The sequence below is a fragment of the Buteo buteo genome, chromosome 19 (genome assembly GCF_964188355.1).
Source record: "Buteo buteo chromosome 19, bButBut1.hap1.1, whole genome shotgun sequence".
Taxonomy (NCBI): domain Eukaryota; kingdom Metazoa; phylum Chordata; class Aves; order Accipitriformes; family Accipitridae; genus Buteo; species Buteo buteo.
Window position 1 is genome coordinate 7,135,496 of NC_134189.1, and position 27,466 is coordinate 7,162,961.

Consider the following 27,466-nt stretch of genomic DNA (forward strand, 5'->3'; position numbering starts at 1 on the left):
GCCGCGTACAGAGCTGCCGGGGGCTTCCGGGGTGCGGCGGGAGGCGGCTCGGCGGCTGCGGGGCCGCTCTCCGCTCTCCGTCCCGCGGCCTACGGCCCCGCGGGGATGGACGAGGACGGGCTGCCCATTGTGGGCTCCGGCATTGACCTCACCAAGGTACGGGCTGCGCTCGCCCGGCGGCCCGGAGCTGTCCCGCTTCCTCCCCTGGCGGCGGCTGCGCTGGCCCTGGTGCTGGGCGAGCCCCTTCTCGCTCCGCTCCCCGGCCCGGCCCGGCCCGGCCCGGCGGTCGGGTGAGCCCCTCAGCCCCCGCCGGGGCCTCGCCGGACTCCCTCCGTGCCCCTGCTCTGCTGCAGCGGGCGAGGACCGCCGCCTTCGTACCGGCGGCCGAGATCCCGGAGCGGGGCTTGGGGGGAGGGGGGGAGGCAGTTCGCCTTGTCTTAAGCTGGGTCGTGTTCTGTGGTAGCCTGATATTTAAAGGCTAAGCCGTTTCAGTCTTACAACTGTGAGGCAAATCCCATGCAAAGCTGCTCATTCATGTCTTTTAATGATGCAAACCCATTTTTTTTAGCCGTTTCTCAAATACAGAGCATAAAGGTGGGACAGTTCCTGTTGCCCCAATGATCCTTCCATCCTCTGTGCTACCCCATGAATTTCTGATAAGGTCATAAGCACTGTTTGACAGTTTTGTAACTACGGGGTTGAGCTTTAGCAAACCCTGCCGTACGGGTGCACGGGCTAACAACCTGAGATAGTGGCAACAAAAGCCTCACAAAAAATCAGGACGTCTTAAGATTAGCAAAGTGTCATGAATGGCTGCGCTGACAAATGGAAGACCAGAGACGAGGTGAAGGCCAGAGAGTCGCTATATTCACGAACTATTGTTTGGTGCAGCTGAAGCTTGGCTGCAAATATTTTTCCTTGTAAATCCTTCACTTTAACCAATTATGATTCCATAGAGAAATTTCCTTTGTGAAGTTTAAGACTTAAAGCAATTGTCCAAGGTAATGAACCCTGAGGCACTATAATTTTATACATAAACATTTGCAGGAATGATCCTGATTCCAGTCTTGTGTAACAGTTTAAATAAAAATGCCAACTGTCTGTTACATTATGAGCACCAGGCTTCTTTTTGACAAACATAACATTCTACCTTTTGGTCTGAAAAGTATGTGTGCATCAGATCTGACTTGGAGGAGTGACACTAAAGGGTAATTTAGGATAGTCTGGACTTACAAATAAGGAAAAGTGTAGGTAGCCACTAAAGACTGAGACAGCAGTTTCACTGCTCTTTACTTTTGATTATAGTGTTGGTTGTAACTGAGTGTTTGTATGGATGACCAAGTTTGCTTTTCCTTCTTAAGCTTTGGAAGAAAAGATACTGATTTCCTCTCTGTGTTTTAAAAATTTTAACACTGTTTTTCAGGAATGTTCACAATTTCATCTAAAAGTGTTTTCTTAAGTAAAATAACAGTCCTTCATTTACGTGGTTCTTGTTGCCTTTTCTGTGTATCCCGCAACTTTTCAACTGTCATGTTAGTAGATTTGTAGCGAAAAAGCATTTGTATGCATGTATATGTATATTAAAAATTTGTTTGTATATATGTGAGTTCATAGCAAGCACACTTAAGACAGATTTCTAAAATAATTTCTTCTAAAACATTTGCATTTTTTAACAGGTCTTTGAATCCAAATGTGGGAATTGACAACTATGTATGATCTAATTTTCTTATATTATTTAATGCAGGTTCCTGCTATTCAGCAGAAAAGAACTGTAGCATTTCTAAACCAGTTTGTCGTACACACAGTGCAGTTTCTCAACCGCTTTTCTACTGTTTGCGAAGAGGTATGTTTATTATTTTCCCAGCTGTCAATTTATACAATTAAAAAAAACCTAGAAATGAGAACTATTCACTTAAATATTTTTGATGCAATAATACTGGTAGCTTAAACCAAAAAACTTTAATCTGCTTTCTGTTCAAGGTTTCTCTTGACTAAGTGCTTAAGACAGATTTTTTTCCCCAAGATAGCCACATTAACTGCTGATTATACCACACTTAATCTTGTTGCCTTAAACTTTTGTGCTTGGCACAGTCTTTGAACTTTTTGATACATGGAATTTGTTCTGAGCAGCTCCATCTGTGGATATTGTCGTTTTGGAAGAAGGATGCCATATTCCTATGGTGCTGAATCCACTTTGACAGTCAGTATCCCTCTCATCTGTGCATCAAAACTTGCTTTCACATTTTACCACCTTTAATTTAGAAGGGTGATGCACTAAGATCTGAAGGTAAATAATCTTGATGCGGGGGAAAAAAAGACATTTTTGGCAAGTGATTAGTATGGAACATGAAGCAGTTAATTCTAGTGTCTTGTAAAAAAGAAAAAAATACAAATATTTAGTGTTAATAAGTTTTTGTGGTGACTTTAGTGTCAATGGAAATATACCAGATTGACAGGACTAGAATTGTCCACTGAACAGGACAAGAGTGCTTCGTCCCTTGTAGAAAGGGACTTTTCTAATGTGGCTTTGAGCTTAACCTTCTTGTCATTAGTGGGGTTTTTGTAACTGTTCGCTAGTTTATTCAACAAAGGCTACTATACAGCCCTAGCCAGCAGGGCTAGGGCAGCAGTCAAATCCAATTAAACTAGGCTATGTAATCTGAGAAATTCTGTTATTTGTTAGTAAAGTTCAGAGCCAGACCCGTGACAAGTATAAAATTTGGCTACCACATCAACATATGGAGCTTCAGAGGATAAAATGTAATTTTTTTCTATTTTTTTAAACTTATTGTAACTTGATACATGGGACAGTGTAACTGCCTGGTGATGCTGTTGTCAGTTGTCCAGAACTCAGTTGTTACATGATTTCAATATTACCTCTTACATAGGCACTGTGGAAATCAGAACACATATATTTAAAGCCATCTTGAGCACGCAGCAATGCTGTGAAGTCTACTTAATAAAACAGTTATTAGTTAACCTAAACATGTTGTTACCCAACAGACTAAATAGTTGCTTTGTAAACTCCTTGAAAAGTTTTTTGTATTTATGAAGTATAGAAGTGTTTTTAATGTGAAAGTTCCCAGTTTAAATCAACAGAAGCCAAGAAATTCAAAATTAGGGCTGACACCATCCTTAACTCTAAATTTCTTGGCTCTCGTCTAGTCAAACTGACCCATAAAGTTATATAACCGTCTTTTGTACATCTTTCCTCCTCTTTCCCCAGCTACATGTAGGGCACATAGCTCCTTTCAATAGGAACTAACTCCTCTTCACGAACAAAGAACCATCTGTAAACAAGTCAGTGCACTATCCAAAAAGACTAGCTCCTGTCAGTCTCTTTTTACTTTTTCTAGCATATTGGCAGAACTGCCATTTTCTTAGGGTGTTAAAGTTCTGCTTCAGAGCCAGGCAGAATCTTGCCAATGTGCCAGAAATCTGTCAGAGTGGTACATATCTGCCAGCCAGTGTGCTAGCCAACTTCACTTGGACAGGTCTGGTGGAGTATGGTAGTGATTAGTTAAAAGAGTGACAGTTCTTATAGAGTAATTTAGAAAAACTTAAGTTGTATTTGAAAAAAAAAAAAAAAGGTGTCAAAATGTGATTGAGGTGCACCTGGAGCATATAAAGCTTCTGGTTAGTTCTGGTTCACTGTGCATTTTGACTGTATAGGACTTTCAATCACCTGCTGTACTCTTTATCAGATTTTTCTGCTTTGTATTTGCTCAGTTACATACACACACATCACATCTTCCACATTTGAAAGGTGTTTTGGTAACTGTGAGAGTACAATATGTCTACCATTATTCTCCAGTTGCCCAAAGTAATACCCTATTTACTTTGGCTTTCTTTTGTACATAGTCTGTCTTCATTTCTGTCAGTCATTATTTGGGAAAGCTAACTGCCTAGTAAAATTATTTAAAAATTGAATCACTGTAGCTACTGTACTAAAAAGGAATGCCATTGCTTCGTTAATTTTGTAATGTTATCATCTCATTTACACTCTACTCTGCCTTCAGCAGGTAGAAGACAAAAGTGATTTTGTTTAGTTAGATCTGAACTGGTTTATATGTACAAGTGCCTAGGGGAGTGTTTTTACGTCCTAATTGTTTTCTATTCTAGAAATTGTCAGCGCTGTCTCTCCGTATCCAACAAATTGAAACAACACTCAATATTTTGGATGCAAAGGTTTGTATGTGTACAGACTTTGTCTTCTAACAGTGACAGCCTCCTACATACATGAACTAGCTTCCTTTTCATAGCCTGAATTGAGCAAATAAGTTTTCATAATGATTTGAAGGAGTTAATGCAAACTGCTCACACGGCAAATTCTCACTTCGCATACCCTGCCACTTATATTGTGTAATGTTTGAACATGTAGTTGATATGGAAGAAAGGAACCAACAGCACATAGTGGAAATGTTGGTTTTGTCTTTGTTAAGCATACTGAACAGGAAAGGAGCACTGGGATCTTGAAAAGGCAACTGAACTATATGGCAGATTACTTGTGTTGATTTTATTGCAGTGTTTGGTTTTAAGAAAATGGAGGGGAGTTTTCCGATATTAAAACATGCAACTTGTGTTGCAGGGTTGCAGTACAAAATTGCATTTGCCGTGCAAACTGTAATGAGAAATTTTTGCCCCCTTTAAAGCAAAAGTATCTTTGTGTTACCGGACTGTACGGATTTCAACTGGTATAAGTAGCTAGATAGATGCCTTGTAAACCTTTGGATATTGAAATGTGACCTGAATTGGATCTAAGCTAACACAAATGCGTCTGATGTATCTTCTTTAGCTAAAATGACAAAAGGATATAATCTGTAGTCATATATTATCATTTAATTTGCTAAAAGAAAAAAAAAAAAATCCCCAAATCAAAAAAACACCCGCTGTAGAGTTTTAACCAATCCTTCTTTCAATAATGATGGAAGCAATTTCGCTTGTTTTTTCTGGGAGCAGGGGTAGGACATTTTGAAACCATTCATTAAGATCTTTGTGAAAAAATACTGTAGTAGTACAAACAATGCTTACTAACTCTTACTGATTTCAAAATATTTAGGAATGATCAGTATTGATAATTCTTGCAGAATTCTTCATAATCATGTTAAATAGAATTTCCTTCAAATAGATATGTGGTGTATTTAATATGCACTCTCAGCATCTCCTTAAAAAAGAGTGAAATATGTAGAAAATGGCAAAATCTGTAACCAGTCGCCTATCTGTTAGGTAATAGAGCTATTCTTGTAATGATTTCTTCACTGTAGAGGAAGTAGCAGAGAAGATGGCATGGCTCTTGTGTGGTTGATAAGTGCAGCAGCAAGATGCTAGGAAGGTGTCAAAGCCTTTCCTGCACTGCAGCCCTGTGTTAGCAGTGAAAGCTGCAATGCAGTGTTTTGGGGGTTTTGTTGTAGAAGCCACCTGATTAGAAAAGTCTTTTTTTTTTTTTTTTTTTTTTTTTTGCCAATCAAAATACCAAAACTAGTGATAAAAAGTTATGATTTTACTAATGTGAAACCTACCTGGGGAATATATGGTAAGCAGCATACTGCAGATTTTATTGTACACATAGACTTATGATATGCTCATTGCTTATTTGATGATGTTTTGTACAGTTAGCCTCTATTCCTGGCCTAGAAGATGTCAAATTTGAAGTGTCCAGTGCAAATATGAACAGTGTTACAAATGGTCCTGTGGGACAAACTACTACAGATCAACAGACAGCTGTATCACCTCAGTCTGGAGTAAGTAATGAAGCATAACTAATACATTGAAGGAATATACCTCTCTGCATCAAGTTTCTAGTCTCATTTGAAATAGATGGAAGAAGCAAGTCTATTGGAAGAGAGCAATCAACTGTAAAGATCTAAACCTACGTTTTTCACTAATGAAACTGTTTTAATGAATGTCTTAAAACAAAAAAGGGTATTCCCTTTCTTGAATATGTGGCTTAAGTAATTGGAACTAACTCAAATCTGATGGTAGATGCCTCCTTGCTCTTCTTCAATCACACTAAAATATGAATGTGAATTACATCAGGGGACTGGGAAGGTCATGAATGAAAATAACAGTTTGAAACACATAATTCCAATTCTTTTCTCCTTCCTTTAGAATGTGAGCTTTCAGCTCAAATTGGAGTTTCTAGAATACTTTATTTTAAAGAGGTTATTACAGTGAAAGTTTTCTATATATTATCATCTATGTACAGAAAATGCCAGCTTATTGTAAGTGAATAACATTAAGATCCTATCCCTGCAATTAATTTTTTGTTGTTTGTTTTTTTGTGTGTGTGTGTTTGGTTGGGTTTTTTAACCCAGACTTAAATCCTGTCATCACCACTTCACTAAGTGAGGCTTTCTGGCTCATTTGTGGATGGAATTCTTTCCCTGGTTTCCTATTATATTTTATTTTCTTGGAATCTCTAATTTCAATCTCTGCTCGTTCTTTTATTTGGTGGAAGTTGCTGTGGAGCAGCAACAACTGGAGTAGTCTGCTGCTTTTCCATGCCTGTTAAAGACTGTAACTCTTAATTTGCAGCCAGCAACATGGGAAACAGAATGGACAGTTAGCATTGCGTGCTTCAGTCATGTTAGAGAATGAGTCCCTGTTATTTCGTTTTCTTTAAAATGTTCCTCCTCGCAGATGTTAAAGTAGGGACAGATATTCCTGAAAGGAGATTTCCAATGCTACTTTCAAATGGTTAGTTTAATAGCAAATATGCACTTTTCTGTTGTCCTTTAAATAGTACTATATCTTCATGTAATTTTTCTTTTTTATAAATTAATTACTCTAAAGAATTTTTTTATTTTGTTATGTTATCCTTTTGGTTAATGGTTTATACTAAAACCTATAGTTTAAAAGTTATATGATCTGTAGGAAACATTTTTCAGGGAATCAAATAAATGTTTTGAGGAAAAAATGCATTGGACCACTAGAGGAGATATATAGATATAACCCTTAAAAAAATTTTTTTTTATAAAGTGAGCATTTAAATTTAGTTCTGTTTTATTCATTAAATACAACAAACTTAACAGGGCTATTAAAGGCTTTTTTTTTTTTTCCACATACTGTGCAATAATTTAAAATTGTGACTAAAAGTAGAAAGTCTCACTTGTGACAGTGAATAACGAAAGAGCTGGGTTTTGTGTATTCATACATCTTGGAAATCTCTCATACTATGAGTGTAAATCAGAATAATCTTGATGAGGAAGTGTTACAAATTTTATTGATTGAAATCTCTCCATGCTTCTGGTCTGCATACCTAACCATTAAAGTGTTATCTTCTTTGTATGCAGCAGAACACTATACATGAAGAAGGGTTACAGAAAACAGAGGTAGTAACAGAAAATGTCAGAACTGTGGCCAAGGATCCAAGATATGCCAGATATCTCAAAATGGTACAAGTGGTAAGTCAGTTCTCTTATCATTCTTTGGGTACTCCATTATTTTAGGTGGAACATCACACACCGCTGTAAGTGAATGTTACGTGTCTGAAGATATATATTGCAACAGTAATCCTTAAGCTAGGAAAACATCACAATATTTCTAGCACATCTCTAATAAATGAGCTTCAGCTTTGTACAAAATTCTGCCAATATACTTGTCAACTGAAGGTGTGAAGATGTGTAAATGCAGATTGGTATTAGCTGGACTCACAGAAGATGCCACTGAAAGTGTACTTATTCTGGCAGAATTGTTGTCATTCCCTACACACAGACATGATCACAGTTTGCTTTTTCTGTAAGGTACAAAATACAGCTTTGCTAGTATAGTCCAGAGCAGGAATATTTGATATTTCTGTAGCATTCAAAATAGAGACACAAGAATGGCTTCACTACTTGGTTCCACTTCAGTTTTCTGTTATTCATGATGCAGGTTTTGTTTACCTCTCTCTCTGTGGGCTGTTCTACAGATAAATAGGAAATAAATGAATGTAATCTCAATATTTACATGTGTGAATATGAATGAAGGGAGTGAAAAGGTGAATGGGACATTTTTTAAGAGCTCTTATTTTCACGTCCACAAAATTAAAAATGAGATTGGAAACAAAGAAAAAAAATCTGTCTTTATTTTCAAGCTGTCAGTGGAAATTTTCCTCTAAAATACATATTATAATTCTGGAAAATATGACTGTGTCATAGTATTAGTAAAGTGTTGCTTATGTTAAAACTAACTACCTGGTTTCACTCCCTCTTCAGAGCAATTATTGCAGTTGGTGTGCTTGGTACTTTGGATGATGTTCCAGACCTTCTTTTTCATTTGAATCACAAATTGGCACTTTATGGGTAGCTTATTACAAACCATTTGGAAAACCCAGCAGTGGGGTAGTAGCAGAGAGTAGAACGCTATGTTAGTGTATTGATTTAATGCCAGGCTTCAAAGCAGATGTGAAAGTGCTGGATGGTCTAATTACTTTGACTTTTTTTTGGTGACTGCTAGAGGAGTGAGATCTCACTTTCCACATTTATCCTTTGTACTGGCAGTTCCTGGTGACTCCTCTGCCAGTTGTAAATAGTGTCATAGGAAAGTCAAACTAACATACTACAAATTAATGTGTGTTTTTGTATTTGCCAAACTTGTCTTCTTGTCCAGTCAAATATTTCAGTTCGTGTTATTTATTTGCCCAAATTAAGCTTCTAGCTGAAGATTTGTTTGAACTGATCATTTATTTATTGCTCACAATATTTGTAGTATTTAAGAATTAACACCGTGAAGAAATACTTCTTTTACACTAAATATAGCTGTTCTGTGAAATAGTAACAAACTCATTTCAATGGAGTGCAGTTGAGCATACTAAATTCCTATTTTTTAAAATATACAATACATTGTTGTATATACATACTATATATATTGTTGTCTATTCTGTTTGCTGTAATAAATGTTCAGAACACTTCTATTGACCGTGTGAGAGGAGCAGTCCACGATTTCAGATAAACTTCATGTTTAAAGTACAAATACTCTTACTTGATTCTAAACACCAAACATGACTGCATAGATGCCAAGATACTGACGGGCCTGATACAGACTGATCCTTGCTTTAAAGGACTGAAATAAAAAACAAACATGGAGAGCGCACTGATCATCAGGAATTGCCAACACTGATGGTTATGTGACCTCCTTCTGCACTATGGAGAACCAAAACTTATTTTGCAGCAAGATTGCTATTTGCACTGTGGCTTCTCTAGAACCTGCACACTTCCCGAGCCACAGGACCAGGCTGGGAGTAGGGCTGGGATATACTGGGTTGAATGTGTAGTGATTTGGATTATTTCAAATCTTAAATGGGCAGAGACAAATGCAATGGAAATTTACTATTGGCTCCTATGTTAGAAAAGTACACCTGTGCCGTTTCAGTGGACCTGTATGCTCAATGTAGAATCATAGAATCATACCATGGTTTGGGTTGGAAGGGACCTTTAATGATCATCTAGTTCCACCCCCCCTGCCATGGGCAGGGACACCTTCCACTAGACCAGGTTGCTCAAGGCCCCATCCAGCCTGGCCTTGAACACTTCCAGGGATGGGGCATTCACAGCCTCTCAGGGCAACCTGTTCCAGTGTCTCACCACCTTCACAGTGAAAAACTCCCTCCTTACATCTAATCTAAATCTACCCCCTTTCAGTTTAAAGCCATTACCCCTTGCCCTGTCACTACAAGCCCTTGTAAAAGGTCCCTCTCTGGCTTTCTTGTAGGCCCCCATTAGGTACTGGAAGGCTGCTATCAGGTCTCCCTGGAGCCTTCTCTTCTCCAGGCTGAACAACCCCAACTCTCTCAGCCTTTCTTCATAGCAGAAGTGCTCCAGCCTTTTGATCATCTTGGTGGCCCTCCTCCAGACTCGCTTGAACGGGTCCATGTCCTTCTTATGTTGAGGGCCCCAGAGCTGAAGGCAGTACTGCAGCTGGGGTCTCATGAGAGGGGAGCAGAGGGGGAGAATCCCCTCCCTCGACCTGCTGGTCACGCTTCTTTTGATGCAGCCTGGGATATGGTTGGCTTTCTGGGCTGCAAGTGCACATTGCCAGGTCCTGTTAAGCTTCTCGTCAACTAACACCCCCAAGTCCTTCTCCGCAGGGCTGCTCTCAATTCATTCTCCACCCAGCCTGTATTTGTGCTTGGGATTGCTCAACGGTGTAGTTATTGTTTAGATTTAAAGTAGTTGTCTGTTTTATTTTAGTAAGATTTAGGGTCACAGCAGTATCAGGCTCTGATTTTCCAGAGTAAAACTTATGAAAGTATGAAAGATAAAGTAATTGAATGCTCTAATTGTATTATAAACATATATAGGTACAATATTACTTGTTTTCCTTCAGGAAAAAAAAGCACTTTAAAGGGTATTTTGATTAAACTTCAGATTAGTTTTGTAAATCTGTGATATATGAGGGTACTGAGAGGTTTTTTTCTTACATATTTTGATGCATACAATTTTGGAATAAAATGCTTCTCCAAGTGTGAACTTAAAAGCATAACTGTTTCCAATCCATTCTTAGAAGTTCATATACTGAGCTCCCTTTCATTGGAAAGCAAATACGAATTCTGCTTTGCCTGATCTGACTCAGTCTTGTTTTCACTTGGTTTGAAATGACGCATAAACACTTCATCAGTGATTTTTGAGCTGAAGAAAGGAACCCTAAGAGCAGTCAAGCGAGAGAAAAAACATTAGACGGTATGAGACGGTGTATAGACACTCAATCCCTGGTGTGCAAATCTATACTAGAATAAGCGAATATTTTAAACTGTCATGAAATACTCAAATACTTTCTCCTTTGCAATGTACATGTCTTGATTGTGATTCTTACTGTGAAACTGCACAAGGAAAACACAGTTAAGACAGCTAGCTTAGCTCTCACTTTGCCAGGTTATCTACTGCAACTGTCACTAGTACCACATGCTTCTCTGGAACTTTAGTCATGGCTGCCCTTTATTTTATCACTATTTTACTTACTTTGGACAAAAGATATTTGTTCTGTGCCAAAAGAATCCTACACTACTTTTCATTTAGGTTGCAAGGCCTCTCCTGACTTTCCTAGACCACCAGTAGCTTTGTCCCTTAGAAATCAGAAATTGTATCCTCCTTTTTTTTTTCCTTCTATCTTGGCATGCAGTGGTCCAGGTGGCTTTTTCTGATGGTTTGCAACAGGGGATGGCAAAGCAACAAATTGTCTGAGCAACTCTAGTGGAAACATAGGAGCAGTTTGTTGGAACATATCTCGTAAGACGACGTGGGTCAAAGTGTTCTTGGGTGTGTGATCCAAGATGAGGGCATGTTTAGGTGTTGCTGAATAAAATAAAGTAACTGTGGAGGGACTCGCAGTGAAAGGAAGGAATTTTTTTAACACGTACATAGTTGGCTAAAATCTGTCCAGAAGTCATAGAAGATTCAAGCCTGACTGTACAAGCACTTGTATTCGTAGGAACCACTTTTAAATTGTGCTTCTGTTCTCATGTCCTGTTTGCCTTTTTCTGCATGCTTTTTTAAAGACTTTTCCAATTTTTAGCACTGCCTTAAGGTATCCTTCCAGAGCAGCAGCAGATGCACTTCCCTGGTTTTCCTCCCTCTTTGGCTATACCTTCAGCATGTCCGAGTCTTCATCTTTCTAGCACAACTGTTCTCTGCTGTCTTTGTGCTACTTTGTGCTTTCTTCACATTCTTAACCATACACATAACTTCAGCTTCCTGATTTTGTCTGCATGAATTGCAGATATATCTGCCCATTCCTGATTCTGTCCGTGCAACTTTCTGTAGATGTTTTGTCGTAAATATAAGAAGGATTAAAAGGGCCTTTGATCTCAGTCATTTCTCACTTTCTATGTTCATACTTATGACAACTGAGATTATCATTCCATGCTCTTGTTCAACAAGTGACATGCATAAATTTGGATGAAAATGTAGCCTAAAAGAACCTATGGAACTTAGTTCACCTGTTTGTGTCCAGTAGTTTGATATTACTCTTCCTCCTCTTACACAGGGTGTTCCTGTAATGGCAATACGAAACAAAATGATTTCTGAAGGGCTAAATCCAGATCTTCTTGAGTAAGTAATTTGTAACTTTCAGTAGGATTGGAATGCAACCATGTGCTTAAAAAACTTGGGAAAAAGTGTTAGAAAAGGTTGTGAATCTAAGTTATCAGCATTAAAACAGGTTTTGAAGTCTTCTGTGAAAGGCTTTTTTAGCATTTTGTAGGTCTGAAGAGGGCCATTAGTAGCAAAGGAAGAGGAATGCAATCTCAGGTATGAGCTGTCTTCTCAATATTGTCTAGTCCAAGGCGAGGCCCAGGAAATACAGAGACTAGAATATAAATGGGTAGGTACTGCAACCTCCCAAACAGAAAGCTGCAGGACTTTACCATTCAGACTTGAGAGGAAATGGAAGGACTTGTTCCAAGTCAAGCAGAGGTGGTGCAGTTCAAGGAAAAGGATAGAGCAATGACACGGTAACATTTGACAATGAGCATTTAGCGAGCAGAAATCAAATAATACATCAGTAGCCATTTTCACTGTACTGTTAAGAGTATGAGGTTTTACCCAGATACTTTCTTTCAACACTTCAATAACAACATGTCATCACTGTAGAGTAATAAGAACAAACTCTATTTTATTTTGCTGGATGCATGAGGGACAACACGGTTGTTTCCAGATTCCCTCAGTAGATGGAGCGTACAACTTTACTTCAACATTGACAGTGTAAATTGAAGTCAGCAGTTCAAAATTGTGACTGTTGATTGAGCTAACCTGATGTGAAGACTACTAAGAATAGATACTTATTTTCAGAGCTATTTGTCTGGCCATAAGCATGAATTTTAGGCTTATTTTACATTTGACATGTAATTTCATTTTACTGTACTATTTCACAGACTTTGTTAAACTGGTGAAATATTAACTTCCATTCTTACATTGTAGCCACTAAACTGTTTGAAACACTTTTGCATCCTCTCCAAAACTGTCAATGTATTAGAAAGTTTGCTTGTCCTTTCCAGTGAAGTCTTTTTACATTTTGGAAAGGCTTATTCTGAAACTAGCCACTTGTTTAATAAAATAAATAAAAATATAGGAAAACTGAAATATTGGTCATATGTTGAGTCACTTTATTTCCCAGCTACTTCCTGGTGTCTAAATAAGCCTAAAGTAGTTACTCCTCATTCCGTATTTTTACTGATCAAATGAGAAATAAGAAAAAGAACACAAGTAAGAACCTGTGCAAGTCTGAGACAGGTTTATCAAACATGGGTTTACTATATGTGTGTTAAAAGTGTTGTATTTTTTACTCTGCATTTCTGGTCCATACCTTTCTGTAAATGCTGCTATTTCTTTATGTGTGGATGGATTTTTATAGTAGATAAAAATAGGATAATATGTTAAAATTTCAAAAGCTTTTTTAAAAAGTACCTGCTTTTGGATTGTCTTTTGGGTCTTTGGGTAACCTGCTTTTGGGTTAAGACAGAAACGTTATTACTGTGGATTTGGGCTCATGGAATATGTTTGGGGTTTGGTCTCAAAGTCCATCTTCAAAGATTCTGTGCAATAGTAACGCTTAGGCAGATTTTCTTTAAAATGTTATTGGTTTGAAAACTGTATAGCAAGTTTTTATAGTATAGCAAATCTGCCTGGTTAAAGAAAGCTAAATATTTGCCAGGGTGCATAATGCATAATATTTTGAGGAGTCACGGGTGACCTTTTAAATTTCTTGCTTTCTTGTCTCAATATCACAGACTTTTTTATATATATATATATATATATATATACTGCCATTCACACCACATTTCTTGGGTCTTCAGGTTCCTTAGGCCTGCTCACTCAGTCCCGGTGAAGATCAGGAAAATGTGCATATTGCTCTATCCTCAGTCACTTACTGCAGACTCTCCCAGCTATTTGCCAGTGACTGAGCATGGGTTTTTTGTGGCTGCAGAGATGCTAATTTTAATAATATGGAGTTGTTTATACTCTCTTCCTTCATCTGTTTTACTTCTGTTACCACTCCTTTCTCAACTTTTTACAGAGCTTGACGCTCCCAATTTATCTATTTTTAACTTTTGTTTCTTATCCTTCCTCTCTTGCCTGTCTACAATTCCATGAGAGTTTGTCCTGCTCTCATGAGCTAAAGGAACTCATTGCCATCTTCCTCTCCTTACTAGGGGAGAGTTTTTGCACTGGTCTCTCCAGATCACATGTCTTTGCACAGCTCTTCTGTTTTGTCATTGCCACGGCAACAAGGAATAATATTGTGAAGTGTTATTTGCATGAGAAAGTAAACGCTTTCTTAATTTATTTTAGAGGTGTGCAGGGGGGAGGGAGAAGGCTGTCTTATGGTTCTTTAATGCACTTCTTATTTTTGCACCCAAAATGTTTAGAAACACTTTAAAGGTACCCTAAGGATTTCCAACAGAGGAATTATAATGAACAGAACTGAAGTTGGAAGAGAAATTCCGTGGCATGACACACAGGGGTAGCCCCAAGATAAATAACAACGGGACGAATAATACAATTGTTGGCTTAGTTTAAAATGTAATGTTTTATGAAAGAGAGCAGTTAACTATCATACAAGAAGCTAGGTTCTGTGAAGATCATTCTTCCCCTTCCCCAAGTATAATTGCACGTATATTTTCCACCTTGGTTTCAAAATTTACCAGGCTCAGTCTTGCTTGTATGGTCAAACTCATTACATACTTAGGAGGGAGACTTGAGGGAGAGCCAGCACCTTCAGTCAGTAGTGTTAGTTAGTCTTTAGATGGCTTGTTTCTCTCCCCTTCATTCCCAGTAGATTCCCTGAGCAAATGTTTCAACACATTAAGATCCATCTTAAATATTCTCTTCAAAACTAAATACAAGAGGTCTGATCATTTATAGTCAATAAAAATCCCATGGCTGCTCTTGCATGTCAAATTTAACCCAATGTTCTAGCCAAATTCCACTCTGAGTAATTCTTTTTTGCTTCTCTAAATTATCCCTGCAGTTTTAGTTGGATACAATATTGTTCATTTCCTGTCTTATTTTTTTCATGTACTATTTACACTGCTTAATGGTGTACAGCATGTTCCTTTCAGCCCTAGAACCTCTGAAGACTGAAAAAAAATTGAATTAATCAGTATTGCCTGATTTCAACTCTTTCTACAAGTGTTTGCCACCTCTTAGTGATCTGTCATTATTTCCAATAACCTCAAAGGTGCGCATTCAAACCAATGTCTACAGAGTTTTGATGTCCAGTGAATTACAGTTTCTAGTGTTTATCTTTCAGTTGTAAGTGGAGCAATACCAGTAAGGTGTGAGTTTGTAAACCATAAACAGTTAATCTGTTAAGTGTTGTGGAAATAAAGTGCATGCAATTGTACTGAAAGGACATTAGCACTACATGCTAAGTTGCTTGTGTTCTCAGCCACTTTCTAGGATTTACAACAGAACATTTTTATTGCCTGCAGGACCCCAGATGCCCCTGTGCCTGCCTGGGGAGATGATGGGAAAGCAGAAGACAGTTCTGATAGTGAATCTTCATTTAGTGACTGAAGAGACTGATTTTGGCCTTTGGAAACCTCTGTTAAGTGCTAATGCCTTTGGAGCTTTAGCAGACAATGGTTTTGCGTTGGTCACATGGGTGATGTGTTTATCTGACAGCATTTTTAAGAGCTATGATCCTCCATGTTCTCTACCAGAAAGTTTGAACAGGCAGCGTGTTTCAGCCTGAACCTTGCCAGGATGAAAATTAATCATGAGATCCTTGCAATTTTTATGCTGCATCATTTCAGATTCCTTTCTGATTCTTCTGAAACTACTTTGTAAAACTAAAAATTCCACACCTCTAAACCTCCAGGCCTCTAAGACTGTTTTCTGGTCGTTACTGCATTTTCTATGTAACGCAATTAACCTAAGTTGCCTTCTTTCTGTCCCATAACTTACAGGTAAAGTAACTTTTCAAAATGAAATTGTTTCATTGATGAACTGTTGTTTTTTTTTTCTAATGTACTATATTCTCAAGTGACACAACAAGAATTACACAGAAGTCAGCTATCTTATGGTGATTGCAAATCAGTGATACTCTGAGAGAAACTAAAATACAAGTGAGAAATATATTCAAACCCAATCTGAATCTATTTTCAAAGTATATACTGCTATTCGATGTCATGTTAGAGTCTGAACAAAGTTGTTAAAGAAATTCCTGCTCTGTAGAAGAGTTGATTTATCAAATTCAGTTTACAGTGGTGTAGAAAGCTACAGACATTGCAAGATTGGTTTGAAAATGACACTGTGAAAGAAGCAAGTGACTGGGAGATTATTAATGGAATACCAGATTCTCACTACTTGTTCACTGTCACATGGGTCAGTAGAAACTACTTTCTGACTGCTGTTGGGCTTATTCAAAAGGAGCTGTGGCTAAGCAGTTTGCATAGGATAAGTAATCACCTCCAAGTTGGTGCCTTTGCTGATAATTTCAGCAAAGAAGCCAAAATTCAGTTTGTGTAATGATACAACTACCTTGCTACCTCTTGAGGTGTGTGTTGGGGAACAATATAAAGAATCCACTTGGAGCCTGACTGGCCCTGAAGACTTCCCTCCAAATTACTTAATCTACTCCATGAGTCAAAAATGACATTTCATTAAAGAATCTTCTTTAATACAATTTGTTCCACATGAAATTCTTCACAATCTATTTGAATTCCCCAGATTATTGTGATTATACTAGAATGCTGTGGGCCAGGCAATCATCCACTTCCTGGTATTTCACATTCTCCATGAGACCAAGAAAAGACTAAAACTGAAGTTGTAAGTATATAAATTTGTTAGCTTTTATGACCGAGTCATTACCTTCTCTCTTATTTACGCCACTTCAGTAGGTTAGCTGCTTTTTTTTCTGTAACTTAAGCATGGCTCCCATTTCAGTCTAGCAGACATACTTAAGCTCTTCATAACCTGTAAATCAGAGTAATGCCTGAATTCCTGCGAAAGCATATATACACTAGAGAATGTCTAGAGATGGCATTTCAATGATGAGTTAATTATTATTGAACACTTAAACAAAAATATTCAATAGTTAACACTTGGTAAAACTCGACAAATATTAAGATATTAGCAATAAGTATTTCAAAAGTAGATGTTATAATGTTATTTCAGAAAGCATATATTAAAACACTGGTGACTTTTTAAAATCTATATTTGAAAACTCATTGAAGCAATCTGTATAATTAAAGCTATGCTTTGTAAACCAAAGTTGTGGTTCTATTTTATTCCCATATCTTAGTTTAAACAAGATAATGAAAATTCTTCTGAAATCTCTGCAAATCGTGTTTCGCTAAAACTAGTTTTGCTGAAGTTGCATCAATCTGCTAGCTGAAGGAGGAGAGTTTTGAAAACAGGGGTTTAGAGTTCAACGTAAGCCATATTAGCAAACTGACTAGACAAGAACTGAACATCCCATAGCCACTATTCTAACAAGAAAATTTAAGAAAGACTGAAATTAATAAGGACTGTATGTTTGATAGTCTGGAACTGATATTAACCTATGTAAAGAAGTAGCATGATTTAAAGACTTGAGACATAGTAGTTAATTATTTTTTTAAAGGAATAAACAAGGTTACCAAAACACATTTAAGGAGGTGTGACTTCCATTGTTTTATCAGTTTGAAGAAACTTTTTGTGTTAATTTTAGTCTGAAAAACCTAAAATCAATTGTCTTTTACACCACTACAGATGTATTTTTATGTGGAATGAAAAATAAAGCCTCTAGCCTACTGTCGCTTGTTAAAATGAGGGCTAATTAATTGGTAATTACATATGTCACAGAATAACAATTTCATGAGTAGGTGTGGTAAATTTAATTGCTTAAGACTTGTGGGTTTTTTTCAGGGTAGCTGTTTACTTTGGAATAGTACAATCTTGGTAGGCTTGGAGAAACGTTAAGAAAACTCTTGCCACTTTGTCTCCTCTCCCACTTGAGTGGTGGCACACTGCACAGTAAAAATCTAAGTGTCTAAACTGAGAGGAACTAGGGAAGAGAAGATAAAACCTTCCCTTTTTACCTTGGGTACATCAGCAGCCATAGTGCTTCCACTGCCTTCGGAACCTCTGACCACATTAAGCTCCTCTGTTCCTGCCAATCTCATCTGCAAAACACATCCCTGTACTCTTAGGTTGTAGCCAAATTCAATCCGAGATGTTTTAGCTTAGGACACATGCTGACACAAGAAGCTATTAAGTATAGGAAGGTTGGTTTGAGACTGAATTATGTCAGCTGTGCTAGTCCTCCTTGATCTACAGCAGTTTTCTAGTGAGATGGTGCTAACCCAGAAAGTTGGAAAGTCCTTAACCGCAAGCTAAATACTATAAGCAGAGGATATTCCAACTTGCTCATTATTTGCCATCTGTTTTGGAATAGAAGATGGAGGGAGTATTTCAACTTGGCTGCACAGTAATCAGAAATACGCAATACTTTCAAGGGAAGAAGTCCATTTTTAAGTGACTTTGATTTTTAAAAAGCTTCCAACAGCAAAGAACTTTTAAGAAATGCAGTATACGTTAAGAGGTGTCAGTCATACACATCTAATATACCCAAACTTTACATGGATTTAAGATCATTATCCAAAACTATTTCAGCTCGTTGCTGGAATAACTGTTGAATGTATCTATTAATACTAATTATGTACTAATAGTAAATTATGTACTCAATGTTTAAACAAACTTTTTTTTTTTTTACCCTATCACTATCTTCCTCATTTCGCAGGTGAACTGGAGTACAGAATGTATGAAGGTCAGTTTCTTAAAGATATTGCAGGCATTTTAAATGCATGTAGGTGCCTTAAGACTAGATGCATATCTGTATTTATGTAAGTGAAACCTCAAATGACTGACAAAGGCAAAAACAACATCTGGACATGATAATAACTTTACACTGAAGTCCTAGTTTTGCACTCTTAATCATTAATCTGTTTCCTCTCAACTCTCCTGTTCAGCTACATTTGAAAAGAAAATTGATGGTTCTTTTTCCAAGCTGGGTCTCTTCCTCTCTCTTATTTTTCTTTCCAGTGTGTTATTTGCACCAGTGAGTAAGTGTATAGTTTGACATTCTGTGAAAAGAAGTCATAGGAAGCTCTATATACTATACTGTACTTGGAAAAGAGACTATCACGAAGATCAGCACTTCGAGCGTGAGCAGGTCAATTTTGCTTTCCATGATGTTACATAGCAAGAAACTGAAGTTCATCATGGTCTTAAGCTTTCTGGGAATCCAGTTTTCTCTCTGAAAAGCTGATACAAGGTTACAGCGTTACAATGGATTTGTCTGCAAAACGGAACATGTATTTTCCTACTCTTCAGAAAATTTGGCAACTTGTTGTCTGAAACGTCAGCAGGTCAAATGCCTGCACTAGTGTCCAAAGGGTTATTCTGATACTTCATGTGATGGTGCCTCCGTCCAGTCCACTCACTTTACAGGCAAAACAGGAACTGCCACATTAGCTCAGGCCTGTGGCTTGCTTAGTCTTGCAGTTCTGTCTCTGGTAAAAATCAATACTGAATGCTTTAATGGAAGATGTGAGGAGTACCGCAGTGCTCCGGCAGTCCTTTTCCTGCCACCAAGATTTTACTCCAGCTGTGAGCAGAGATTGATGTTCAGTGCTAAATTACAAGTTTGTTAGTGCTTCCAAAAATGTTTGCATTAATTTGGGAAGCTCTGGATATTCCTGCCTTGTGTTTAACTGTCTAACTTTGCTAATACAATATTGTTTTAAGGGAGTTCCATGGCCTAGTGCATTATGAGGGAAACTAAGCAGAAAATTAAAATAACATACCCCATGCCATACAGAAAAAAAGAGTGACAGAAACAAGCTTAGCATAGGATGTGTCTCCACATACTTATACTCATTTTGAGGAAACAAGTTTAAATGGCTATAAGTTAAAATGCAGGTCATTGGATGAGGACAGTTGTAGCATGAAACAGTTTTATTTGGATTTTTTTTTTTTAAATTAATTCAGTGTCTTGACCTTAAGCAAGTGGATTATTTTCTCATTCAGTGTATTTCCCATTTTCAGGTAAATGGGTGGAAAGGAAAACTCTGAACAAACATTCTCTTTGCAGAGAGTTGATTTTTTTTGCATCAGACTGGTACCCTTTCCCTGAAGGAATGAAATGGTAAATAATAGTATTCTCTGATTTAGATAATATACTTTTTGCTTATCAAGATCTTGTATGTTCTAGTATTTAAGCTTGTATTTGAAAGCTGTCTGCTCTGTCTGAGGACATTCTGTTCCCTGTACACTAGAAATCCCTTTTTGTGCTTCATTATCGCCTTCTGTCCTGGTCTGTGGAATCAAGTTGTAGTGAAGTGGATGCTAGGCTTGGGACCAGTGTTTTACTGGAAGGAGCATGCATCTGAGTGCTGAAAAGGACAGGCCAGAAGAAGGGGATCTGGGAATAATTTTTTACATTTATATGAACAGTTCTTTTTATAGGTGATTACCATCAAGTGTTTGATAAACCTTACCCTGTATGTCACTCGTAGTGGTGAGAACTTGAGCACACTTGAATTACCCTGCTGTGAAGAATTGGACAGTGGAAAAAACTTGTAAGGCCCATTTTAAATGGTAACTCTCCTAAGAATTGTGATTATCCTTTTTGCTTTCAAACAAATGATCTCTAGCCTTCAGCTGACTCCCTGCTCCCAACAGATTCCATAATCCTCGAGTGATTTCTTGTAGCACAGTTTACACCATTTTTCAGGGGCATGGGGAATCCTTCCCCATGGAGAGCTAAACTGTTCATAATTAATGTCTTACTGTGTTGATTTCTCTATACCGCTTCCCAACAGCTCCTTGAAAGGAATACTTTTCCATGCTGAGATGATCCTTTGATCTTCTGGATCCAGTTCACCTACTTTTAAAGTAGAGTAGAGTAGAAGTAGGGAGGGGGATGAACGGAGAAAACAAGGAGTGTCTTTTTCTCAGTTGTTTCAGCATTTGCTTTTTCCTCAGTGCAGCACTTTTAGGGAACTGCCAAATAATAACAACAGAGATTTTTTCCAAGAAACCTTGAACAACATTGTCTTCTTTGCCCAGCATGATGCCTGGCATCATCAAAAGCAAAGGGTGAAACAGGCGGCAGCCAGTACTTTTGTAAAAATGGATTAGGTGAAAAATGGTTCATAATGCTTTATTATGTGTTCAGTGTGGTGTAGGAAACCGATGTCAAAAGCTTGCTGCCTGCACAAAAGCATATATCAAGAAGACAATTTCAAAGCAGCTGAACACAGTTAAAATATCATGGGCAGGGGGTGATTATTAGTATTTTTCATACTGTAACTTCTCTTTGCCTCTGACTTGGCTTTTGTGTTTGCCTCCTTTTCTATTGTAAACGTTAGGCTTTGTTATTGTTCTTCCCACCTCCTGGCATCCTTGCTCTTCAAACGTTGTTGAGTTGACCTATGACCATAGTTTAAGAGCATGCAAGTCTCTCTTTTGAGCTCTTCTATTTTATGAAATGACCCTATGATAGCTTCTGCATAATATTTTAATGCTGGAAAGTGTTTCAGCCTGATTTATTATGGAAACGCCATCACTTTGTACATGTGTCTGTCCTTAGTTTTCCTCAGCTTTCAGAACCTATTGGCTAGTTTCAGTCACATTTTGGTAGGGGAGAGAGCGGGACATCTCAAAGATCAGGGTCCCTATGGGTTTGATGAAAATACGTAACTGGGTAAAAGGGAGAGATGATGTAATAGCATTTGAGCTGAAGAAAGGCTGCATCACTGGCTGAAGCCTTCTTAGACCACAAGTGATCAATGTCAGAAAGATGTGTTATAAAGTACTCGTTTATGCTTTTCCCCTAAGGTTAGGCCCTCTCACCAGTCAGACAAGTCTTTAGACCTCTCTAGTTACAGCCTTAACTCAATCCTAGGCTTGTCTCCTGGATTTTCTTTATTCAGGCAATGTGTCAGTCAGCAGAACAGCACAACACTGATACATTGCCAGTGAGATTATAACCAGTGGCAACCAGTCTGCCCAGCAGCTAGAATCTGAGGTTCCCTAAGCAGGGTTTCCGTCGTCTCCGAAAGATTTTTACGAGCGTAAGGTTATGCTATAGGAAATGTACACGTAGAGCTTGCCTCTTAGAAATCAAAGCCGTTCAGGCACATGCTCGAGCTCCCTAGGAAATGAAATTCTGTTCATTTCCCTGAACTTTTTGCTCTGAGCCTACAGTTACCAGAAAACATTTCAAAATTTGACCAGCTTGGATGAAGAGAGATGCCATGCTTTTGTGGCGACTGAAGCTTTGGCAGAGAGGACAGGAACAATAGGATAGTTCTCTTCGGGAATTATTTATATTGTGCTCACAAGTGGGCCACGCTGTGCTAGTGTTGTGTAAGGCAGTCCTCAGAAAATCAGGTGGGAGTACAGACTTTCCTTTTGCCTTATAAACAGAGTGGGTTGCATAACCGAACTTGTCTTTCTCCCGTTCTGGATGGTTTTTTTCCATTTCAGTTATTGTGTCTATATCGTCATACATATCAGCACACGCTGCACTAGCTGTTTTTTCCAGGACCTCTGTCCCCTGGGCATCCATCCCTTTGCTCCATTACGTGCTGTTGCCCTCCACAGGATTTCCAGGCGTTAAAACGAGCCTCATCCATCAGCAGCACAAAGTACAGCTACCCATCGTCAGGCCTCAGCTGGCTGCCGCACGGTGCGTTGCTAATCTCACCTCTCTTGGGGACTGAATTGCTCAATCTTGCCCAAGTATTTGTCACTGGATTCTTTCCTCAGATGCCTTCGCTAGGGCAGTGTGGTAAGTAATGGATGCGCTGTCAGTAGTGGGGTTTGCCAGACTATATACAACGGGGCTCTGCTGACCCCAATAACCTGACTTCAGGAGACATGACCCTCACCTTCCCCCGAGAGGTCTTCCCTTTTCCTTTTTTAAAAGAGGTTATGGTATTTTTTTTTGTTAGCTTTTAGTTGTTTGCTCTCTTGGGTGTCTTTAACTAGCATTTTACTCACACACTGAGCACACAATCAAGCTATAGCCACAATTAATGTCACACAATCACTCCAGGTAGTAGCCGTGCAACTTTGAATGCCATACTTTGGCCATTTTTCAGTGTGCATCCTTATTGCGTGAGACTCCTTATCACACAGAAATCACCCGCCCAGAGTATCACCCTGCCCCAAGAGAGAAACTTAAGACCAGGGGTCATTTTGCTCATCCCTTCCAGGTTTCATATCTGTCAGTTGCAAGCGATTGTCCACCGATGCAGTTTATGTCCTTTCTCCAGTAACACGTGCACTTGATACTTAGCTAGAAGATAGACAGCATTTCTGATTTTAGGGTTGCATAGCAGATTCACTTTAGTGCCGGTCTTCACTGAGTAGTTTTGCTTGATCTCTTTTTCTCTAGCCTACATATGAAAACACAGTAAACTGGGGAGAAAAAAGCATTCGTTGATAGTTAACTTTATTATGGACAGAGTCTTTATCCCTAGATTTTGAAAGTTTTTGTTATATAAACTCTTTTACTTCACAAAAAATGCATCCACACATACACATTCTCACATACACGCTCCTAGCTTCCCAACATGTTTACATTTTTAGTTCCAATTTGCAACACTTCATCTGTTCCGGAGCAGTGCGCATTCTTTATTTATGTCCAAGACCCAAGCAAACAAAATTCCTTCAAACATCTTTCTGAATTAGAGGAGAGATGACAGTGAAAAAAAGCAAAACAATTAAATTCTCTCCCACTTAAATGAAAATTTTACTGGGGCTTGTTTTGTTACATAGTGTTATAGTGAAAACAGATGATATTTGAAACTTGGCTTTGAAGCAAGCCTCCCTTCAGTCTCCACAGGCAACCAGACATTTCCCCTCCGCACATCACTTCCAACAGCTCTTTAGTGCAAAATATTTCCGTGTTTATCCTCCAGACAAATTACAATTGCTGATTTTAAGTCATTTGTGTACTAAGAAAATGATATGTTGTCAGCCCCCAGTCCCACTCTTCTTTATAAATCCTTTCTTTCATAAAGAATTAAATGAAACGAAGAGGGAATTAATCGCATTTCTTTCTTCTCTTTTAAAATATTAGGATGGCTTTACTGGAATCGGCTCATCAGCGCAAAATGCAGTGAGCAGCGTAGACCATTAGCCTGTGTCGCCTGACCCTGGGCTCTGGTAGCTTGTGTATTGCCCAGGCAGAGGGAGCTGAGGTTCAGCTAGAAGAGCAGATGTTGGATATACCTCCCCTAATCTGTGCTTTTTACAAAATGACTGTGAACCGTTTATCAAAATGTTTAGCTTGTTTTGATAGCTGGACTGAATTGTAAACAAATGGTAACCACATGTTATTTACGGCAGAATAATTTTGCTTTGTTTGGTTTTATGACAGCTTTTACACAGTATTTTATGCAACCTTAGTGACCTACATAAGGTTTTGGTCTACAAGTTATACTCTTTTTTTCTGAAAAAAACAAAGAATTAACAAAATAGATGATGGCAGGATTTGTTTTTAACCATAGCAGCTGGTAATTTGATGGAAAAAACCCAGTAAAACTTCTTCAGTGTTTTCAGAGATCAGAAATTCTCTTTTCTGCTGTCCCAAGGGCCTTTAAAAATATTCAGGCTTGTTGTTGAAGTTCATTAAGTCATGGAGTGATAGCAATACACATTGCCATCCCTAATTTCAACTAAGTTCCCCTAATTCCTGCCGTCACAAACCATTTCCTGGCTTCTACTCACCTTGTTCTGAAATGTTTTTTTCTTTGGTTTATGGCTTTTTGTTACTCAAGATTTGGGAAGAAGGGGGAACATTGTGATGAAACCTTCTTCTGTAAAATCACTGAAACCATCACACCGCAGTTACAGTTCTGGTCTATTTGCCTTTAGGCACAAGCCAAGATCAGATGGTTCTAGATCAGCAAAGAAGATATGGGGAAGGGAAAGCCACATAAAAGCTTTTCTCCTCCCTAGCACTTCCATTCAAGAGTCCCAGAGGGAAATCACAAATACATTAGGTCAGCCTTACAAAAATCATTCTTTAACAAAACACAAGTGAAAAAAAACCCCAAACCCCAAAACACTGGGGCATGCAATATCTGAATTATTTCATAGTAACGTTGGAAAACTAGTAGCTGAATAATTTTGTGGCTTGATTGTTGTTTTCAAGACAGTTTTGTAAAGTTGCATGAGAGGGAACAGAAACCTCCTGGTTAGGATTTGTAAATAGAAAACATCCTAAGGCTGCTGTCCCTTTCCTCTTCTCCTGGATCACTACTCTCAGGAAGCCACCTGTAATTCTTTTTGTAAATGGTCTGTGCTGCATGTGAAAAAAGGAAGAAAGAAGGCAAACCCCCCCCCCAAAAAACAAACCCCCAAATTTGCTGAACAGAACACAGAAAATTAAGTATTTTTGAAAATGTTTAATTTTTCAGGAGGGATGTCTCCAGTTTTTGGTTCTCTGGTATGTGGGGAGGGGAAAGTTACAGCTGCTTTAAGCACAGTTACCTCCATTTTACTGCCAAGATGACATACTTACCTGTGAACTGCAAAGATAAGAAACACCAGTGCTAGTATTTCTCAGTGTTGCTCTATGATTTTTGCATGTTATATGCACAAGCTTTTTCAGTGAAAGGCAAAGGATTAAATCATTAACAAAGGCCTTCTTTTCCCCATAGTTAAATCAGGCACTGAGCTTAAAAAAAGGCTAAAGTTAAGTCTGACTTAAGAGTCCCTTTCACTTCAACTACCCAATTTAGTGTCTTGACTTACAGGCTGTCATATTTTTCATTCCTTCTAAACCCTTCCTGCATGACATTCATTTGCATAAACAATCCCATGGCGATAGCAGGAATAATATTTAGCTCTCTAAACCAGAGCGTTTGTCCGTATTTCCCCAAAGTATGTCAGCTCTGAGTGCGACTGGTCAAGATGCCACTTGAAATTCCTGCCGGCTCTCTTACTCCAGGATGGCGAATCTGAGCTGGTTGCAGCAGTTGGAGACAATTTTCAGCTCACGTTTCTTTCCTAGGAATGACTGGAGCTCCTGGAGAGGAAAGACTGACCTTCTGCTCCTTTTGCTTCCTCTAGCTCCTTCACGATGCCTTGCTGACTTGCCCAGTCCCCTCTTTCCATTCTTCTCCTCAGTCCCTGCATCCCTTTCTTGCAAAATGGCACGGAAGCATTTAGAAAAATTTCAGAGCCACTTAGAGCAGAGTTTCAGACCTGCCACATTTCAACCATTGGGGTGAAATGTTCCAGACCAGGTGCCCTTCCGAGGATGACTTGTTTCTGAAAAGTTTCACTCAAAATGTCTTCTTGAGAAAGTTAGGCAGAAAAAGTCAGTTGCTTTTTTTCTGTATTTTTAAAAAATTGTATTTTTGAGAAGCTTCGGTGTCCTGGCCTTTAGATCAGAGGGGAAGCATTTGTCAGGGAGCAGCAGGGGCAGGTTCCCTTCCCTTGAGGGAGGGCGAGACGGGAGCTGCGGCTGGTGGCGAGGCAGGAGCAGGGCACAGAGCGGGCCAGCACGGCCGCAGTCCCGCAGCCCCCGGCAAGGTGAGCAGAGAGGGGCCGGTGACGGGATCCGAGTTGGACCGAGAGTCCGGATCACCAGGCAAGTCCGTAGCGATGAGGCAGGTTTGAGGTCAGGTTGAGTTTGCAGTTCAGGATCGGGTCCAGAGACAAACACCCTGATCGTCACACACTCCAGTGGTCACCAAGCGTGGTCGTAGTGTGGAGGAAAGTCTGAAGTCAAGCCAGAAAATCAGATCTGAGGGTTTTCTCAAAGAACTCCAAGACCAGTGATTGCCCCCCTCGATCACCTCTCTCCTCCCGGTGAGGTCCAGCCCCACCAGAACTTCACAGCCTTCAGTAAAACCTTTGCTACCCCATTTGCCCCTTGTCCTGAGTGGGGACGGTGCCCCTGGTAGCACCCAGCCCGGCACCACAACACGCCGGAGCTGGAGGGACGCAGAGCCCGCAGTAGGGATTTCCCTGGCCGTTTCTGCCACAGCGTTTTCTGTTGAGCTCCCCTCAGCTTGAAGGCTTCAGAGGACCACATGCAAAAACCGTGAAAGTAATGGTACGCCCTGCACCACTGTCCAGGAAAGACTATGAAACGGGAGGCTCCCTATGGAAATACAGAGCGTAACTGGAAAATTAAAACACAAATGGCAGTACACTTGTGGAGGAGGCTCGGATTGTACTGTTGTGCAGGTAGCTTTAAAACTGACAATTTACAGCTTGCGTGCTTATGGGAAAAAAAACACATGACGGTTGCAAAGTCCAGTTTTGGCTTGAAATTTTAATACGTATAAGCTGCAGAGACTAAGAGAAAAGGGTTGACTCATTCTTCTTGTGTGAGGAGGGATAGTGTGGAAAAGATACCAAATAACACCTAATAAAAAATAGGCAGTGGTGCATATAAAGTAGATGTTGGGAAGAGGTCTGGTAAAACTTTATTTTTTGGCACTAATAGCACGCACCGAAAGGCTCTCTGAATATTGGAG

The 27,466-nt window shown here is 39.1% G+C and overlaps 1 protein-coding gene and 1 long non-coding RNA gene across 3 annotated transcripts; both read left to right on the top strand.

Annotated features, from left to right (window-relative positions):
* WASHC3 (WASH complex subunit 3) lies at positions 1–15,923 on the top strand. 2 transcript variants are annotated; one of them, XM_075050892.1, is made up of 7 exons: positions 1–156; positions 1,745–1,843; positions 4,123–4,188; positions 5,613–5,741; positions 7,293–7,403; positions 11,962–12,026; positions 15,407–15,923. In XM_075050892.1, the coding sequence occupies exons 1-7, from the start codon at positions 106–108 to the stop codon at positions 15,489–15,491; spliced, it is 606 nt and encodes a 201-aa protein (XP_074906993.1). In that variant the 5' UTR covers positions 1–105; the 3' UTR covers positions 15,492–15,923. The 2 variants fall into 2 exon arrangements, with proteins under 2 accessions (XP_074906993.1, XP_074906994.1); XM_075050893.1 differs by having other exon boundaries at positions 7,296–7,403.
* Positions 15,924–19,598: 3,675 nt separating this feature from the next.
* On the top strand, positions 19,599–25,252 carry LOC142041870 (uncharacterized). Its single transcript, XR_012653578.1, has 3 exons — positions 19,599–20,106; positions 22,569–22,755; positions 24,052–25,252. It is a non-coding gene; the product is annotated as an uncharacterized LOC142041870 (long non-coding RNA).
* The last annotated feature ends 2,214 nt before the right edge of the window (positions 25,253–27,466 follow it).

Coding starts and splice junctions, on each gene's coding strand:
- WASHC3 (XM_075050892.1), top strand. CDS start 106: ATGGACGAGGACGGGCTGCCCATTGTGGGCTCCGGCATTGACCTCACC. Junction 7,404..11,961: donor ATCTCAAAATGGTACAAGTG/GTAAGTCAGTTC, acceptor CCTCTTACACAG/GGTGTTCCTGTAATGGCAAT. Junction 12,027..15,406: donor CTAAATCCAGATCTTCTTGA/GTAAGTAATTTG, acceptor TATTGCCTGCAG/GACCCCAGATGCCCCTGTGC.